Source organism: Dothidotthia symphoricarpi (assembly GCF_010015815.1).
Source record: "Dothidotthia symphoricarpi CBS 119687 unplaced genomic scaffold P153scaffold_14, whole genome shotgun sequence".
Classification (NCBI taxonomy): Eukaryota; Fungi; Ascomycota; class Dothideomycetes; order Pleosporales; family Dothidotthiaceae; genus Dothidotthia; species Dothidotthia symphoricarpi.
The window spans coordinates 722,944-740,735 of NW_022985021.1; the positions used below are offsets into that span (position 1 = coordinate 722,944).

Sequence of the window (17,792 nt, forward strand, 5' to 3'; positions counted from 1 at the left end):
CCCCGCCATGGACATCACCAGCTTCGTCGTCGCCTTCCGCGAGCGCGCCTTCCTGCTGGGCGACCACAGCGCCTACCGCGCCCAGCTGTCGCGCCGCCTGCGCATCGTGCGGAAGAAGCTCGGCCGGGCCACGCCCAAAAATGCCAAATATGCACCAAAGACGCCCGTGACGGCGGCCGAGATTGGCAGCAACGTCGAGTACGCGCGCTGGCTGCACTGACCCGACACCGGCTAATTGGTCGCAGGGCTCTCCACCTGCTGCTGCTCACCTCGGAGCGGGCATGGGCGCACGCAATGGCCATGAAGGCCTCGCACTCGGAGGACAACGCCGACAAGAACATCACCGGCTCCACCCGCCAGCACATTGTCTCGCGCCTGCACAAGGCCGTCCAGAACGCCAACGACATCGTGGGCCTGGTCTCGGACACGGCAGCAAGCGGCGCCACAGAGACGGACATCCTCGAGGCCAGGGCCTACGCATATGCCCTGGCCGGCGCAGAGGAGTTTGAGAAGCAGGCCGAGGGCATCAAGGCCAGCAGCGCCTCGCCCCAGCGCTGGACCCTGTGTCTGACCAACTACTCCGCCGCGAGGGTCATCTATAGCGCACTGCTCAAGGCCACCAAGAAGGACCTCTTCAAGGAAGTCCTGGCGGGCACCACCGACCCGAGCATACGCTACGCCGCCTACCAGAGCCGCATCCCGCGCACTGTTGGCGTGCCGGCTGTGTCGAAGAAATTCTTCCCCAAGGACAACACCGAACTTGCTCAGGCAGTCGAGAAGCTCGACCCAGCCGCACTGCACGAGGAGGATGCAGCTGCCTCTAGTGGGTTGCACGCCCTCTACCACACACCGCGTCTAACAACCCCCAGATTCTGAAATCACATGGCGTGGCCGGAAGGCAAACATCGTCGACGCTGCAATTGGCCAGGCATTGGTCTCTGTGGATGCTGCCTCCGCCGCCCTCGATCAATCCCTGGGCTCCACCACCTCCGCAAAAGACAAAGCCAACGCATACGACGACATCCTCATTGCGAGCCAGGATGCAGTCGACGCGACCAAAAGCGCAATCGAAGAACTCGAAAAAGAGGGTGTCGACGAGGGAGACGCGCGCATGCAGGATCTTCGCGTCACCAGCCTCGCAGTCAACTACGACCTGATCTCGTGGCGAATCGGCCGTAACAGAGTGCTCATCGGCTCAGACGACGGACTCACGTTCCCACCAAACCCCCCGCAAAAGCCACGCCGCGCACGCAAAGATGGGAAAGAATGGGCCGAGCGAGAGGAGCCTACAGGTCGCAAACTGGCCAGGCTACGTGAACGTATCGCGCTGTACGACGCCATCTTGCAGAGCATCGACTCCGTCAAAGACATACGCGGTGCTGTGCGCGACACGGCCTTCATCTCGGAGCTGGACGGACAACGAGCGTACTTCCAAGCACTCAAATGCCTGAACCTGTCGCACTCCCATGCCTTCCTCTCCGCGCCCAAGCAAGCCCTCGCACTCTGCAACCGCGCCCTGCTCCTCTCAGCCTCAGCCGCATCTGCCCCGCGACCCACATCATCCTCGCCATCGAAAGCATCGAAGTTGGAAGTGTCCCAAGAGCAAGCGCAAACCCTCAACAAGAACCTCGAAAATCTAAACTCCCACTACCGCGGCGTGGTCGCGTTGTCGCAGCTCTCGGAGACGGTCTCGAAGACTGCCCTGAAGAACGCAGCGCCTGTCGTTGAGAGGCTGAACGAATACCCTTCATCTGGCGCAGTGGATCTGCAAAACCTGGTTACTTGGCCGCCGAAGCTCAAGCCTGTGCCCGTCAAGCCGCTATTCCTGGACGTGGCGTGGAATTACGTAGAGTATCCTGGTCGGGAGAAGGTCAAGGAACCCGAGCCTGAGAAAGTGGAAGTCGAGGCGGCGGAGGAGAAGCCGCCGCCTAAGCGCTGGTTCTCTTTTGGCAGGTAGGAAGGTATACCGATCTCGTGCCTGCCATTGATGTGTGAACGTGTCTAAAGTAGTTAGAAACAAAAGCACATCGAAAACCAGTAATCGTCTTCTTCCAGCTTCTCCCTTATCGTTTGCGCTACCACAATCTCCAAAGCGTTCTCGCGACGTTCACAGCTTTGAGACGCGGTGCTCGTAATTGGTGCGGCAGATAGCCGTTGTGGAGTGCTAGCGCGTCCTTTGTACCCCTGAGGCTCAAGCGCTTGTACGTGAACTTGACGCGCCTTGCGGAAATGGCGTCGTGAACCAAAACGTGGAGCAACGGACGCTGGACGATAATAACTACGCGAGCGTCGTGCTTTGTTTTTTGTTTCGAGAGTCGAGGCAGACGGGTAATCACAAACTGGGTGAGGGATGGATGGGAGGACTCGACTTGGTGTGAGACATGTGGTAAGCTGGGTTCAACATATGTAGTGAATGGTGGGTGCAGATCAGCCGTCCTGTGCGACTACGGTAGAATCGTCAAACTTAGCAGGGTCCGGAAAGGCGCTGAGGTCATGCAGGTAATCAAAATGGCCAAATTGTGATGTGGGTATCGATAGTACGCGGGTAAGGGGCGTGCTAGGGGGGGATGTCTGCGGTACGTAGAGAACGTACCTTGCACCGACCAACCTGTACTGCTTGTTCTCAGTTTGTACCTGTTCCCTCACACTCCTTTGCACCTGTCACTCTTTTGGTTGCTGTGTTGTTGTTGTCTGCTGTTGTTCACTCCATATTGAATTGCTCCATCCAGCTTGCCTGCTTTTCTCGCGTCCAGTACAGAATTTACAGCTTCGAGAGGATCAGTTCGAGCAGTACTTCGACTTCCCACTACGAGAAACGTCAACGCGTTTCTCAACCATAATATCCATCACGGCTACCACACTGGCTACCTCGGTTTTACCCCGGCCTCAGGCCTTTCGCATGCCTTCTTTGCAGGCATTCGAGCTGCCCGCGCTCAAGACACCCCCTCTCACATTCGAAGACAAAATCCCAATACCGCCGATTAATCACGATATATCACGACCCTCCTCGAGTTCGACCGCAGCTTCCTCCACGCCGCAAAGGCATGCTGTAATACAACTGCCCGCGCTCTCTGCATTGGCTTCTGTAGCTTCAAACAGCCCCGCAGCATATATGGACGGAGAGGGTAATGGCAATTTGAGAAGCGATACGCCGCAAGGGAAAATGCCGTCGCCGCCAAAGTACGTTTTTTCCATGGGCCTGCGAGTTGGTGAAGGCTGCGGGTGGGCTGCCCATGCGACCCACTTGCGACTTCCTCTTTCTTATCGGCGGTCTTGGCGTGAACCTCGTCCCAGTGCAAAACTGACCCAACCCCAGCAAACCCTCTAATGGTATCAGCATGACTTACGCAACTGCCGCGCCCGCGACCCCTGGTGGACAGGCAAACTCGCCGGTAAGAATACGCTCTTTGCACATGTTGTGGTGTCGCACCTGCACTTTGGTCGTTCTCCACCAATTTTGCTCTTATCGATAGCCATGATTCCGTCCATCCTCAACACCTCGAGCCCGCCTTTGCTAACACACCCAGCCCCAATGTCAGAACTGCACCACGAGCACCACACCGCTCTGGCGTCGCGATGAGACGGGCTCCGTTCTCTGCAACGCCTGCGGCCTGTTTTTGAAGCTGCACGGCCGACCCCGACCAATCTCGCTCAAGACCGATGTCATCAAGAGCCGCAACCGTGTCAAGGCGGGCGGACCAGGCGGCCGTAAGAAGGTGAGACAGACCCACTCTATTGTTTACGCAGTATCTAATCAGCCTGCAGGCTGGTGAAACAAACGGTCTTCCCGCTGCACACCCCAACGCCGACGGCTCGCTAGGACTCGCTCAGCACCGACGTGTATCCGACAAGCTCTCGTCAGGGCTCTCCGACCGGTCGCAATCGCCAATCTCGCGCACAGGCACACCGAACTTTGCCCTTCACTCCAACATTGCGCCTCAGCATTTGTTTGATGGTGCTCTCCACGGCGAGGCTGTGTTCCACTCGCCATCTTTGCCTGGCTTTGGTCTCCGACAGCCATCGCCTGGCTCCACATCCTCCATCAACGGCTCGCACCTCGAACCCCCGCTACCCTACGACACACTTGCTGCTCAGAACACCGCCTTGAAGACGCGCGTCTCGGAGATGGAACTCATCAACGACCTCTTTAGAACCCGCGTCAATGAGCTGGAACAGAGCGAGCAGGCTGCGCGGGAAACGCAAGCGAAGCTGATGCAGGAGATTGAGGATTTGAAAAGACGGCTGGACGACCGAGACGTGATCGAGGACAACGACGACCGTCACAAGAGGCCGCGACTCAGTGATCTAATCGATGAGAGCCGAGCCGGAACACCCATTGAAGCAATGGTGGAGTAGACCCCGCTATCAGATGTTGGATGTGAATACGTGTTTTCAGCACTCGATCACTTCAGCTCTGCTCTTTTATGACTTTTACATGTTCGCGAGTTCCCATCATTCGAACCTTGAGTCGCTGTGGTCGACTCTTGTTCCTGCTGTTGTTGTTCTTCTTCGAAGTCTTCAGCACTCTAGGACTGGAGTTCGATTGTTGGAACTCTCTACTGGTCGTCACGACCAACTAATGTCTGAATTCCACTTCACTGACGAGACCGTGTGTGGGCGGTATTTGTACTCTAATATTCTCTTCCTCTGATACCAGGCGTTGATGCGGCAGCTGAGTGGGTTATGCGGATTGGGGGGTATGGATGAGGCGGGTGAATGCATGTCAAAAGTCTTGTTTATCGATGGAAGAGTTTCTGGTAATGGAATGTCATGAGCTCTTATCTTTGTTATTTGCGGGGTGGTGTTTCTGAAGATCGATTAACTCACGACCACGCTTGGAGTCTTCGGTTGATGGGGTCGTCTGTCAACAGACGCACAACGCTTCAACAACATATAAACATGTCAATACCGAGACGAAACTGCTGCTCACAGCATCTGAACCACGGTCAGCCCCGTCAAATGCTGTCAAGAGTGTGGGCGCAGCGATAGATCGGGTTGTTTAGGAGCAGCACGTGACAACTAGGCCCAAGCTTCGCTAGCGCCCTCTTGACCTGGAAAACCTTCTCTCTCCTCCCTCTTGCTACCTCCTCCCATCCATTGCAACCCCAATTCATCCCCAACTCATCTCCACTCCGGCCGTCAACGCTCTCACAATGGTTGCCATCGCCCGCTCCTTCGGCGCCGCCCGCGTGGCCGCCCGCAGCATGACCACCGCTGGTATGTTCTCCACCTCCAGCGCTCGCACCCATTGAGCTTTATCCGCTTCATCAAGCAGCCATTGACTCCCATCGTGCAGCCCGCCAGCCCACCCAGAACAGCCTCGTCATGGCCTCGGCCCGCAACGCCTTCAAGAACAACGCCGGCCGCAACCTCATCCAGAAGCGTGGCGTCGTTGTCGAGTCCACCGCTGCCGCCATGGTCGCTGCCGCTAAGATCCAGGGTGCCGGTCTCGCTACCATCGGTCTTGCCGGTGCCGGTGTCGGTATCGGTACGGTTTTCGGCGGTCTCATCCAGGGTGTTGCCCGCAACCCCTCCCTTAGGGGCCAGCTCTTCCAGTACGCCGTTCTGGGTTTCGCCTTCGCTGAGGCCACTGGTCTTTTCGCGCTCATGATGTCTTTCTTGCTCCTCTACGTCGCGTAGATATGTGCATGGCATTGGACATCCTGACATCGGGTCTTTGGTTCGGGTCACAAAGGGTGGAAAATTTTGCGGATGGGTGGGTGCATAGGAACGACTACCTCTTTTCCTTACTCTAGTGGCCGGTCAGATTGTAAAACATGTACTTTAGACGAGCAATCTGAAGAGCAAGCTACCACGTCACATGTCCAGTTCCCGAGGTACATGTATGGACGCTCCGTTACGAGTAGTGACGCGAGCGCATGGTTTATAATGATGACAATGGACTCAATTGAACACCGAGAATCGACTCTAGGGACTTTCTATTAAATTTCCAATGCTGTGTGATGGACATCAAGGTCTATGGTAAACTTGGGCATTTGGCCCGCACCCAATGCCAAGTCTTTCAACTTGACATCACCCAGGACTGTCCGTCTGAGGTTATCAATTACCATCAAGTGTCAACCCAGCCCTTCACAAACTGTCATTCACCCTTCCACACAATCTACCCTCATCCCCCCCCCACCCTTCGCAACCGCACCAATGCGCTCACCCGAAGCTTCCTGACCTCCCGCGCGTGCCCCGCTATCGCCTGCCTGGCTCGAGCTCGAGCTCGAGCTCGAACTTGATCGTGCGAAGAACTTGTTATGTGGCTGTTTGCGCGGCTGGACGGTGCTGTGTAGCGTGTTGTGGTTTGGGGTGTGTATTTGGATGTGACATGATGGAGAGGGTTGTGGGGTTGTGAGGTTGGGGTCGGGGAAGACGGGTGGAGGGGCTGGAGGGGTCTGTTTGGGGGGTAGGTAAGTTGATTCGAGTTTGCGACTTTTGAGTGGTTGTTAACTTTGTTTAGATGTAGTGATTCAATCGAAGCGAACGAACGAACGAAACGAATTGAATCGAAACTGCGCGGAGTAATGTACGTCGTTGTTCGAAGGGGTCTGGACACTATTGGTGAAGACCGAGACGGCCATATTGAGGATGTGGGGATAATTGGCGGGCGATGGGGTTTCCTCTGATGCCTGGCGAGGAGGAGTGAGGAAGAGTGAGGAAAAGAACCAAGTCTCCGCTCTTAGAGTGACGTCGTTAGTTCCTGCTGCGACTGTATTGTTTGGTATGAATGGCACAAATGCTGTGGCTAAGCTACGTTGCAGCTCGGCTCTACTCGATCCCGTACCAACAGCTTGTGGTAGGTTGAGGCTGTGTGGTGACGAAGCTCTTGTGGTCATGGCGTTTCGAAATCTGTTTCGTGATGCTATGAAGCTCGTCCCGAAACAGACACCGCGAGAGCATTTCAAAACAGACGTCCGGATACTAAACTACCCAGCCATTTCATGTTCGTCATGGGAAGAGATGCTGTTCTGAATCCTACAGAGTTCCGTGCCGTTACGTAGCATGTCACAGCACGTTCAGGTATGAGACGAGCTTTAGGTTTGTCAAAGGCAAGCTTAGTAAGTGTTTGTTAAACTGTATATATTTCCCAAATGCTCATGTCTATTAATCAAGTCTTCCATCAAAGTCTCTTTATCAATACTATCTTGTAATTCTTGTGCTGGTCACATCTATCTTCTTCCAATCTACTCACATACTTCCAACACCCCCAAAAAACCTATTCAAAATGCGCTTCACCACTTTCCTCACCGCTGCGACCTTCTCCAGCATCGTCTTCGCCGCAACCCGTACGTACCCCCATATTTCCCACCCTATCTCATCCCTCCATCACTAACAAAGACCAAGTCAAGCGCGACCCCCAACAAGAAGTAACCGACATCCTCGAAGCGCTCCGAGAAAACAACCCCGACGACGCCGAAGCCGCCGCAACAGCCATGAGCGTGAAGCTGCGTCGCCGCTCCCAAGACGACGTAGCCTCCATCCTCGCCGCGCTCGCAGCCAACAGCCCGGACGACGCTGCGGCTGCTGAACAGGGTACGGGCACGGGCACTACTGCTGCTAGTAGTTCGGATCTGCAGGCGAGAGATTCACAGGCCGATGTGGATGCTGTTCTCGAGGCGCTTGCGGGGAATAATCCCGAGGATGCGCAGGCGGCGAGGCAGTCGGTTGGGAAGAGACAAGGTGATTTGAGTGCGATTTTGGAGGCGTTGCAGGAGAGTAGTCCTGAGGATGCGGATGCGGCGAAGAGCTTGAGTTAGAGGTGGTTGGGGGTGGGGGGTTGGAATTTGAGGGGAGTGTTGGTTTGGGGGTGGATGATGTAGTGGTTGGTGTGTTGGAAAGAAGTTCAATTTGATAACGGTCTGATGGATACATATGGATTTGAAGGGAATGGAAATCTTTCGACGCGGTCTAACTCAACATCCCACGTTTCTCCACCGCTTGATATCCGAAACATATCACTGCTTTTGTCCCTGTCACAAATCTCTCTTGGGACTGATCGCCGCGTCACCATGGACGAAAACTCCCGTTGTGATACCTCGAGTCTACTGTATCTTCACTGCTACCCACGTCCTCCATTTCGGCTTCGAAATCCAGATCCAAGAATGTAGAGATGTCGAAATTCAAGTCTGTTTCGTCTGTGTTTTGCATTCCGCCTATGCAGTTGTCGGTGGGGATGACTTCGTTTGGTGGTGCGATGGGCTGCTTCTCGTTGCTGATTGAGCCTTTTGCTCCATAAGCTTCGAGAAGATTGACGATTTCGGTACGGCCATACCGTTTTGCAAGATCTAGAGCAGTCGAACCAGAAATTGTGTGGAGTTCGGGGTTGATGTCTTTGTGGTTGAGCAATAGCTGTACCGCAGATATCTGGTTCTTCCACACGGCATCATGCAACGCTGTCGATCCGTCGTAACTCCGATAGTTTATGCCGACATCTTCATGTTTGAGGAGAGACTGCAAAGCTCTGCAGGAACCACTCTGCGCAGCAACGTTTAGAGCGGCTTCTCCCCTATTATCCATACTATTCACTTGAACATCGTCGTGATCAAGTAACAGCTCCACTAAGCTCGCATCGTCGTGCTGCGCCGCTATGTGTAAGAGTGTTCGCTCATCTCTATCCTTCTCGTTTATAGAAAAGTCTTTGTAGCTTAAGAGCCTCCTTACAATGCCCATAGCTTCTTCTTTCGTCAGTGTTGTCGTTTTGCTCGGCGTGCTTTCGAATGCCGCACTTTCTGCTTTGCTCGACAAGAGAAAATCGACCATGCTCCATTGTCGACCAAAAGCGGATGCTCGTAGCAATGATCGTTTGTTCTTTTCCATCTCCTCATAGCCGATTCTTTCATCTGCAAGCAGAATTTGTATGAGATCTAGGTGGCCATGGTGTGCTGCCCTTTCCAAAGGAATATAACCAGCGCGGTCTCTCCGGTTGACTACGGTATTTTTGCATGTGAGTAACAATTTCAATGTTTTCGTACATCCTCTCATCGCCGCAATATGTAACAAAGATGACGAACTCCTGAACCGGAAGTTTGGATTGAGTTTACCGGAGTCTAGGAGATGGCTGAGTATTGATGTACAATCTTGTGTTATGATTCTACGCAGGATGTGATGTTCACGCTCAGAGTTCCAGTCGAAGTCGGTTTGTGAACCAGACACTAGTTTGTGCAAGAACGAGACCTCATCGGGACTTTTTTCCTGGCGGCTTATATCCCGATTTCCCTCGATATGGTGTACAGTGCTTCGTATGAGTTCGAACTGATCTGTACTGATCATGTTATCGGCCAATTCCTTCGTTAACTTTGCTCCACTCGCTACCAATAGAGCAATGGTAGGTTGGTGCCGGCTCAACACTGCTTCGTACAATGGCGTTCGCCACTTAAGATTCCGAGTTTCGAGCTCTGCTCCCATCCGAATAAGAAACTGGATCATATCTAGTTGATTGGTCTTCACGGCACAGTGCAGCGCAGTTGACCCATCGTCGGCCTCCATTGACAGATCAATACCAGCGTCTAGTGTTGACACTAAAAGAGGGATGTTGCCTGTACTTGCCGCTTGCAGCATTGTAGGAAGTAACAACGGTTGTTGTCTGGTTCTGGTCTTCGCAGAAGTCTCAGCCGATTCCAAAGAGAGCAGCAAGTCTCGTTGCTTAGTGCCCCGTTCCTGTTTAGAAAAGTGGGTTGGATGGATTTGGCGAATATGTTGGCGAAGGTTATCTTTGCGTGTTGCCTTGAAAGTACAGGTTTCGACAGAGCAGTCATACTTGCTCTGCCCGAGCCGGTGTCGAGCGAGTGCATGTCGCTTGAGATCTGATCGAAGTGCAAACCTCCTCGCACACTTGTCGCACGGGTATGGTTTGGAGTGCGTCTTTCGATGTCGACTTGACCTTGAGTCAGTATTGTGCTGATAGAGGACCATCAAGTGCTCACTTATATCCTCCACGAGCGTTGAACTGTTTCGAACAATCCTCACAAAGAAAAATATCTCCGGAGGCCATAGTGAAGTACTAGTGTTGAAGCGTACGGTAGCGATGAGCTAAAAGAAAATGCATTGTAAAGTTGCTAGTTGTTGACCATGAACAAATATATACGTGCGTAACATACGGTCAAATAGTCATGTATGCTGTGTGGCTGATGGCTGCATGCGAAAAGGGTGCACGCTCGCTATGTCATTGGCTGCTCGTTGGGTTGACGAAGACGAATGCGACACGTGAACCCAGCCTGCCCTCGTCACATAGGTATTGCAACCCCCTTCCCTTCTGACGGCCTGCTTCTCTCTTGACTCCCCTCTCGCATCCATTGAACTCGACTACTCTACGAATTGCTCGATCTGTTTGGTCGATCCACTTCCGTCGTCCACCAAGACTCTTCTTTCCCTACCGACTATTTGTGCTTTGCATCCGACAATGGCACAGTTTCCCCTACATCAACACCTTGCCAAAGGGACTCTGACGATGCCGGAAGATACGTCTATCAAAGCCACGAGGAGCTCGACCTCTGCTGCGTCTCCTGTAGCTGACCGGTAATTTTTTTTAACACCATGCAGGTATGCCTTTTCCGTTGCGAACAACAAAGGCTGCAAACAAATGCCTGGGTTCACCCAAGCCAATCAATCGCTGCCAGTACCGTCGCAGCCAGCTTACCTGCAGGACGATCTCGCCAATGAGTTCACGCTACTGTCAAGAACATCTTACCCTATTCTTAACGAGCATTCCATTGGCCTGAACGGTTTGAACGTCGCGGCCCTTCCTCGTCTCGATGTAGATGTGGGGGTCGGGTTGTTTGATGGGCAGATCAACATACCGTTCCCACGCAACGACGACGTCCTCAATGAATGCGCAACCAACTGGTTGATGCTTGATGGCCCTTCTATCGATGATTCGCATGTGCTGGATTCTTCGTCTGCCTTACCCAACGATATTCCATATTCCGACATCTTTCTCGGTTTGAACGCTGATCAGCATGCAAGCACTCAACCCTTGAGAGATGCCCAGACCCTCGATGCTGCCTATCCTATGGAACCTGTCTACCTTCCGGATTATCAAAGTGGCATTTTCATCGACTCCATGTTCAACCAAGCAGTCGTGGATCAGAAGATGCATGCTGTCGCTCTGGGAGATGAATATCTAGTCGGTCGTCTGCCGTTCAACTCGAGCTCTTCGATGAAACCGATGGCCTCTTTTGACCAGTACTCGACCCTCAAGCCGGAGTACATCCAGATGCCTGCTTTCCTTCTGACCCCACCGTTCTTCAATGGAGATCCTGCTCCTCAAAGTCGAGCTGCATCACGTCCAATCATGCCAGCCACCAACGAGGCCGGACTCAATTCAGCTTCCAGCTTGCACCCCATCCAGGTTGCTACCGCCTAGTTGAATGTTGGTGAAAACCTTCGTTGTCCTAGAGGCTGTTCGGAAATATTCCGTCGCCCTGGTAGTTATCGCCGCCACCTGAGGAAGCACGAATCGCATAGGTACAGGTGTACCATAATCGACTGCACCAAAACGTTCTACCGCTTCGACAAATTGCGCGATCACATCAAGCAGCGCCATAAGCTTGTCTTGTAGCTTCCAAGGACAATTGCGTAGTCCAAATAGTCCAATGATTACACTCAAATGTTGTGCTCACTTTCTAAAGTATAAGCCCGCGCTCTTGTTTTTGTACCTAAGAGTTGAATGTCAAGTTGTTTCTTTGAACTCGTTTGTGTAGCACGTCTGACTAGTCTGAAAACGCCTCGATTTGCATTGAAGAACATACTTTCTTAGATTTGTTGATGGCATAAATCGAAGTACTGTCAGCACTCACGGATAACACAAAATTGTCCACGCTCGCCAATTATACTTTCATATCCAGCTTATTTCCGTTCAAAAAGAGATCACGGGCTTAGACAGTGATCATGCTGGCGTGGTCGATGCATTGAAAAATGTAGATGCAGTGGTGGTGATGACAGATGTAGACGCATATATACACCTGAACAATTCTTTCTCCTCAGCGCAAAACGGAAAACTTGTCAGAGTCGTTGAATCTCGTCTTAGGAAGACGACACATCATAGCGTTTAGCGATCGTAAGGCTACGAGGTTGACGGTTGAACGTGCGATACCAACAAGGTATGTGTTGAAGGTTCGCCTCGCTGGAGACGCAGGCTCTACCAATCGAGATCGAACACTGTCAGACTGTTGTTTGTTAAATTATGAGTCTGCTCAGATAACGAGTACAGAACTTTACCTAGAGATGTTTCGCAAGCTTTCTTGTCAAGTGCAAGAAGGGTAACTGCAAACACTTACATGCCCGTCCTGCGAATCAACAACACCAGTGAGGTTGGTGAACCCTCGAAGGCGGCCTCACAAGTAGACATGATAAGTCGGCACTCGTATGCGAGAGTTCCAGTTGTCATTTTTAATTTCCGGTTCGATTGTGCCTATGAACGAGATCTTCCTGGCGACGAGGCGTCAAAACATACTGATGGTATGAGCTTGAGGTCAGACTAAGCAGTATGTTTCGGTTTATACGTATACAAAGGCTCGCATCACTGAAAACTTTCAGAACACACAGGTGTCTCCCGCCTTCAGTCGAAGCCGCACAGAAGAAGCATTCCTCTTGTTCAACGCATGCAGAATCTCCTTGCACATCCTTCGACATCAACGTGCCTACTCTCCACAACTTCTGCTCGAGTATGATCCCACGTATCGACCACCTGTGTCCCAAAGGCGTTCCTTTGTACTCCGTTGTTAGTTCTGAGCTCCTTAGAGCCATCTTCCTTTCCACGAACTACTTTCTCTTTGTTTGATGCGCACGCTTACAGGTCAGTACCCTAGTACCAGCAAAGAATCTTCAATTCAATACAGTTCATGGTTTAGTACATCCCAAGAAAAGAGCGAACAAAATCGATTCCTTACTGAGTGCGACTCTGCTGTCTCTATGCTTCTTAGATCACGCCCAAAATGCATTCTCCGAGTTATGTTGGGATAGTTGGGAAGAGTAAGTGGGAAGATGGTGTTCTGAGGCATCTTCCGCATACTCACGGCCTGTTGTCCGCGTGAAGGAAGGGTTCCAGGTATGCTTATCCGACAGTTGGTTTGCAAGCGAGTAGCTGCTTGAGTCGAAATCGCTTTTGCATCCATAAGGAAGTCGTCACCTATTGAGGTTTCGTGAAAACCAAAAAGTAAATGCTTGCATCGATATCTGGCGTGAAAAGAAATCTAGAAGCATGATTGCAGTCATGAGTTAAAACGATCATATTGACCATACTCTATGACAATAATGCGGCGTTGTTCACATTCGCCAACCTGCGTGCGCGGCATTTGGTGGTAGAATATTTGCAGTCATCACCGAACACTCTGTTCTCTCCTCCCTAAACACCTCGGGACCTAAAAGTAGCAGGCATTCCATTCCTGACTTCCAGATCGGTAAAGATCTCCGATAGAGCAGCAAACAAAGTACGCGATGTGGCCTAGTAGCCCCGCAACTTAGACCCTGGATGGGTTGTACGCGAGGACGGTAGACGTCACCGGCCAAGCAATGCCATCATACCCTGCGCCGGGTTCAAGTAAGGGGGACCTCGTCAGATGACACTGCTCTAAACCACTTGATTGACCAGCGATTCTTGTTGTAACTATACTATACGCTGGAAATAGCAAAAGCTCAAAATCGAAGGTACATGGTTGCTCTTGGTACATACAAGCTTGTGCTGACACTAGAGACAGGAAACTGCAACCCTCAAACAAAGCAAACTACGCATTTTGTACAGCAGCAGCAGACTCCTTGTCAATTGCTGATTCTTAATCTGAAAGATCCTCGCGTGCGTACACAGTTCTCGTCTTACAGTTGCATCGTGGCTTGGATCGTTCTAGTTCAGCTTGAGAGGCCAATTCGCTGATTGCTCCAGAGTAGCCACTCACATCAAACACCCCTCATCATGAGTCAACGACCAACTCTCCTCCCGCCCTCAACCGGCTCCTTCTCGATTCCTACTCCCTCAGGTCTTACGCCCAACACACGTTCTGAAGCCGAAGCCGCCCTCTCGTACAACAGCTTCGCTCAAACCGACTCGGCTGCTCCGGATCCAGAATTGTTCGCGGACAGGAGTGTTGTGGATAATGATAACGGATCCGACGCCCCAGAGGCTCTACAGGCCTACCGACGACCAGGCGTCATGCGTACCAGCTCAACCAACTACCAGAACGCATTGAAAGAGGCTCACAAAGCATCCGTTTCCTCGGACATGTCGACGGATACGGATGTGCCTGATAACGTTACTGGAGCTGAAACGGTGGCTTCTCCAACGTCGTCAACGGTACCTTTCCCGCCGGCGGGTCAGGGCGTGGTGCCGAACTATGGCTTTGTTACTGGTCAACCCGAAGCTACGAAGAAATCGCGATCGAGAGGCCTCAGTCTAGGTTCTCTCGCCAGACAACAAAGCTGGAGTGAGCAAGACTTCAAGCGCGTTTACAATGCAGACATCTTGTCAGAGGAGCCGAAGAAGGATGGAGGATATGCCTCGGGAGATGATGGCAAGACGGCCGGTTCTTGAGTTTGAGGTTATTGAGAACTTGTGTTGATTCGGTTTTACAATGGTGGGTGTCAGAACAAGCTGAACGGTGGTGTTGAGCTACGAGACTATGATACATATGATATTTTGATGCATTCAAACACTTTCCTTCTGCCACTGATGTTGCTGCGGTTAGGTTGTCATCATGATTTGCTTTTTCTCAATTTCTATGATCAATTACTTGTCCTCATGTCGTCTTGTTTCGTCAAGACTCGACCTGGGTTTTGGAGTAAGAACCTATTTGTCCTCCTTGCACTCCAACTCTCTGTCACGTAGAACCGTCTTGTCCATCGGATCAAGCCTCTGACATCGATAGAACGCGGCACCTTTTCGGCACTGATGCGGACCTTCGCAGCAAGTTTTCTCTCCGCAGTACTGGTAGCATGTTCTCTCTTTACACCCACTTGTACATGTGGTCCTAGAAGACCCTCTCTCATACTTTTTCCGACATTTCCTCTCGCATCTTTCGACGACATACTGGAGATCGCACGTCTCGAGGCACATGTCACGGAACTGGTTGCAGCCTCGCGCTAATAGAGCGGTTTGCCATTCCATGGGCGTCAATGGATGGGTTTGAATGGTAATCCCGGTGGTGGCGAAGACAGGATGCGCGCAGGAGTTACCGATCTGACAATGAGTGGGCGTTCCGGACCAGCAACGGGCACTGCATTCGAAAGATGGGAGAGCGTCGGCGCGTGTGCAGACCCTGGCGAGACAGTCGACGTTTGGGGGCACACACATGTTGTGCAAACATTCCTTCCAGAGCTTTGTGCAGTCCTTGCAGCTGTGTATATCCTTCCTTCGCGCTGTATCGTGTATGCCACTTAGATCTTGGAATACACTGACGTTGTTGCGACGGGCCAGGTCCGTACACATTCGCCGCTCACACTGTCCACCTTCCCGACAATGCATAGGCCCATTGATACACATGTCATACTCGCAGTCGAACTCTCCTTTATAGTTTCGTTCTTCCACCGAATGCGCAGGACAGGATGGCTGCTCGGCATAACACTCGCCTCTTGCACATGCCGAGAGCCGATATTCAGGCGTCTCGTTGACGCGTGGATTCAGTCCATTGCTGCAAGCCTGCAAGTAGTCCTGACAATCCATACAGCTGACCTCTGCATCTGCGTTGTGACGAGTGGCAACAGTCTCTTGAAGGAGGGCAGCCATTTCATCAAGAGGTTGGGAGAGGGCGCAAAAGGGACAGCCATAGCAGTGGACAGTACTACAGAGTTCAGAAGCGACTTGGTGGTGGACGTGATCTTGATAGATCCAAGTGTCGCTGTCGATATCGAAGCCCTATAATAGTCAGCAATCAATTGTAGGGACTGCGATAGGTCAACTTACCCTTCCCATCCAGTGATAATACGCCGGGTAACACGCGATGTCGCAGTTCTCATCTTGAGGAATCAAGTTATTGGTCTCGCTAAGCTGGCTCAAGCTGGAAGCGGCCACGCCGAGCGAAACAGACAGTAGGATGAGAGTTTGCATGGTTGAGGTTGAGATTCTGGTAGATTGGAAGGAGAGTGAGAAGGATGATATTTCGCCAGCTGCGTACCCGGTATACACTCTGTCACTTTGGCGAACGCCTTGTCGAGATAATTCACCACCCGACTAGACTATGCTGCAGATTGAGAGTTGAGTTGTGTCTTCCTAGCGTGAAAGTGAACCACGGGTAGACAGACAGGAAGGTGACAGGGCCCAATGAGATAGGGAAAGCTCACCGAGAATTCGTTCACAAAAGTTGACTTCACCTCGACACCTCCTCAGCAGACATAACACCTCACTTCTCTTTCGACACTGACTCACTACCAACTCGTCACTCACATTAATCTTCAAGATGCGGTTCCTTCTCGGCCTCGTTCCTATTCTTGCGGCCTTACAAGGTGCTCTAGCATCTAGCATTCCTCCGCAAGACAGCGCTTGTATGTTCGGTCAGCAGCGCTGCCTCGACAACAAGATCGAAGAGTGCGACTATCGCTACCAATGGGTTACCACTCGGGAATGCGCCGACAACCAGATCTGCGTATACCACGACACCGAGATCTTTGGTCGCGCCGAGTGTGTCGCTATCCAATCTCCCTCAATTTCCATCCGTTCTGTCAGTGTTCCTCGTCAAGAAGAATTTTGCGTCGAGGGAGGCGTGAAGTGCGAAGGCAACCACATTTACCGATGCGATTCGAACGGTGACTGGCAGCTAAAGCAAACCTGCACCAAAGGCGAGAAGTGCACCGTCTACTTCGACATAGACGGCATTGGCTACGCTCAGTGTGTCAACACTTCACCCATCAAAGCACGATCTGAGACCGCTCAAAACGGGGTCAACCCTGACGCCACAGCTCGTTGTCTAGCCGGGGAACAGCGCTGTGACGAAAAGTCTAACGGAATTCAAGAGTGCGATTCCTCTCATCACTGGACCACCAAGAAGCGTTGTGGAGCCGGCCGTACCTGCGTGATCACCGAGACAGACAGTCCCCTGTGCCATCTTCCTCGCCACAACCCCCCGCGAGCCCCGAAGCAGCAAACCAGCTCCCAATGCAACGGCGGCGATCGCGCATGCGACTCTGAGCGTCGATTCGTCTTCGAGTGCAACACCGAAACATCCAACTGGCAAGTCCTACAGCAGTGCTACAAACCCGGCGCCTGCGGAAAGTACCAGGACGGTACACTGGGTTGCAATGGCTGGCCTGAATTTGACGGGGATAATCCGGTCTGTCAGGGAAAGTGTGAGAGCACGCTCTACTTGTACTGCATCGCAGGCAACTACGACAAGCCAGAAGCTATTGAGAAGTGTCGCAACGACATGTGCGCACGCGACTTCTGCAGTGGCTGTGATCGATGCCACTACATGCCTCCCTATGGAGGTATCGTCCAGCCAGATCTGATGACGCTGGTGCCTGGTGAGCTTGTGTCGGGGAACTAAGCGGTGATATGCTCTGGGGTGTGAGGATCTTGGGCAGGGCGAGAGGAGGAGCCAATCTAGACAGTGTCAACTTCGGAGAGCTAAAGCGTTTTCTTCTACGTTTGGCAGCAATAGCGGATATGGTAACATTCTAACTCCATAATGCTGGCAGAAGATGAGGGTTCACCTGTAAATCATTTGGCACACAATAGCTAGAATAGATACCTCAATTTCCTTTAATGTTCTTCTCTCGTGTTCTTACTCTACCACAAGCTTATGTGCCTAACGCACTATTGATCTTTTTTTGTTATATCGCAAGGTCACGCTCATGACTCTCTCGAA

General features: G+C 52.1%; 10 protein-coding genes across 10 annotated transcripts; 7 read left to right on the plus strand and 3 right to left on the minus strand.

The window, feature by feature from the left end:
- Nucleotides 1-7: 7 nt before the first annotated feature.
- Nucleotides 8-1,957, plus strand: P153DRAFT_294671 (uncharacterized protein; the record flags this gene model as incomplete). The annotated part of the gene is made up of 3 exons (XM_033663970.1): nucleotides 8-198; nucleotides 246-823; nucleotides 870-1,957. The coding sequence occupies 3 exons, from the start codon at nucleotides 8-10 to the stop codon at nucleotides 1,955-1,957; spliced, it is 1,857 nt and encodes a 618-aa protein (XP_033522119.1).
- A 1,381-nt stretch (nucleotides 1,958-3,338) lies between these two features.
- On the plus strand, nucleotides 3,339-4,356 carry P153DRAFT_358578 (GATA type zinc finger protein Asd4; the record flags this gene model as incomplete). Its single annotated transcript, XM_033666813.1, has 3 exons — nucleotides 3,339-3,392; nucleotides 3,528-3,716; nucleotides 3,766-4,356. The coding sequence occupies 3 exons, from the start codon at nucleotides 3,339-3,341 to the stop codon at nucleotides 4,354-4,356; spliced, it is 834 nt and encodes a 277-aa protein (XP_033522120.1).
- A 748-nt stretch (nucleotides 4,357-5,104) lies between these two features.
- On the plus strand, nucleotides 5,105-5,918 carry P153DRAFT_344059 (uncharacterized protein). The gene is made up of 2 exons (XM_033666035.1): nucleotides 5,105-5,217; nucleotides 5,297-5,918. Exons 1-2 carry the CDS (start codon nucleotides 5,154-5,156, stop codon nucleotides 5,638-5,640), a joined length of 408 nt encoding a protein of 135 aa, XP_033522121.1. The 5' UTR covers nucleotides 5,105-5,153; the 3' UTR covers nucleotides 5,641-5,918.
- A 186-nt stretch (nucleotides 5,919-6,104) lies between these two features.
- On the minus strand, nucleotides 6,105-6,842 carry P153DRAFT_387466 (uncharacterized protein; the record flags this gene model as incomplete). Its single annotated transcript, XM_033670650.1, has 2 exons — nucleotides 6,105-6,438; nucleotides 6,496-6,842. 2 exons carry the CDS (start codon nucleotides 6,840-6,842, stop codon nucleotides 6,105-6,107), a joined length of 681 nt encoding a protein of 226 aa, XP_033522122.1.
- A 389-nt stretch (nucleotides 6,843-7,231) lies between these two features.
- P153DRAFT_358580 (uncharacterized protein) lies at nucleotides 7,232-7,763 on the plus strand (the record flags this gene model as incomplete). The annotated part of the gene is made up of 2 exons (XM_033666814.1): nucleotides 7,232-7,292; nucleotides 7,351-7,763. 2 exons carry the CDS (start codon nucleotides 7,232-7,234, stop codon nucleotides 7,761-7,763), a joined length of 474 nt encoding a protein of 157 aa, XP_033522123.1.
- A 73-nt stretch (nucleotides 7,764-7,836) lies between these two features.
- Nucleotides 7,837-10,100, minus strand: P153DRAFT_320184 (ankyrin). The gene is made up of 2 exons (XM_033665109.1): nucleotides 9,930-10,100; nucleotides 7,837-9,880 (listed from the first exon to the last, which is right to left on the minus strand). The coding sequence occupies exons 1-2, from the start codon at nucleotides 9,995-9,997 to the stop codon at nucleotides 8,011-8,013; spliced, it is 1,938 nt and encodes a 645-aa protein (XP_033522124.1). The 5' UTR covers nucleotides 9,998-10,100; the 3' UTR covers nucleotides 7,837-8,010.
- Nucleotides 10,101-10,405: 305 nt separating this feature from the next.
- Nucleotides 10,406-11,368, plus strand: P153DRAFT_387469 (uncharacterized protein; the record flags this gene model as incomplete). The annotated part of the gene is made up of 2 exons (XM_033670651.1): nucleotides 10,406-10,521; nucleotides 10,546-11,368. 2 exons carry the CDS (start codon nucleotides 10,406-10,408, stop codon nucleotides 11,366-11,368), a joined length of 939 nt encoding a protein of 312 aa, XP_033522125.1.
- A 2,159-nt stretch (nucleotides 11,369-13,527) lies between these two features.
- Nucleotides 13,528-14,655, plus strand: P153DRAFT_54614 (uncharacterized protein). The gene is made up of 2 exons (XM_033673269.1): nucleotides 13,528-13,650; nucleotides 13,888-14,655. Exon 2 carries the CDS (start codon nucleotides 13,913-13,915, stop codon nucleotides 14,525-14,527), a length of 615 nt encoding a protein of 204 aa, XP_033522126.1. The 5' UTR covers nucleotides 13,528-13,650; nucleotides 13,888-13,912; the 3' UTR covers nucleotides 14,528-14,655.
- Nucleotides 14,656-14,782: 127 nt separating this feature from the next.
- P153DRAFT_398318 (uncharacterized protein) lies at nucleotides 14,783-16,039 on the minus strand (the record flags this gene model as incomplete). Its single annotated transcript, XM_033671634.1, has 2 exons — nucleotides 14,783-15,847; nucleotides 15,896-16,039. The coding sequence occupies 2 exons, from the start codon at nucleotides 16,037-16,039 to the stop codon at nucleotides 14,783-14,785; spliced, it is 1,209 nt and encodes a 402-aa protein (XP_033522127.1).
- A 271-nt stretch (nucleotides 16,040-16,310) lies between these two features.
- Nucleotides 16,311-17,648, plus strand: P153DRAFT_368299 (uncharacterized protein). The gene has a single exon (XM_033668479.1). The coding sequence runs from the start codon at nucleotides 16,389-16,391 to the stop codon at nucleotides 17,469-17,471; it is 1,083 nt and encodes a 360-aa protein (XP_033522128.1). The 5' UTR covers nucleotides 16,311-16,388; the 3' UTR covers nucleotides 17,472-17,648.
- Nucleotides 17,649-17,792: the final 144 nt, after the last annotated feature.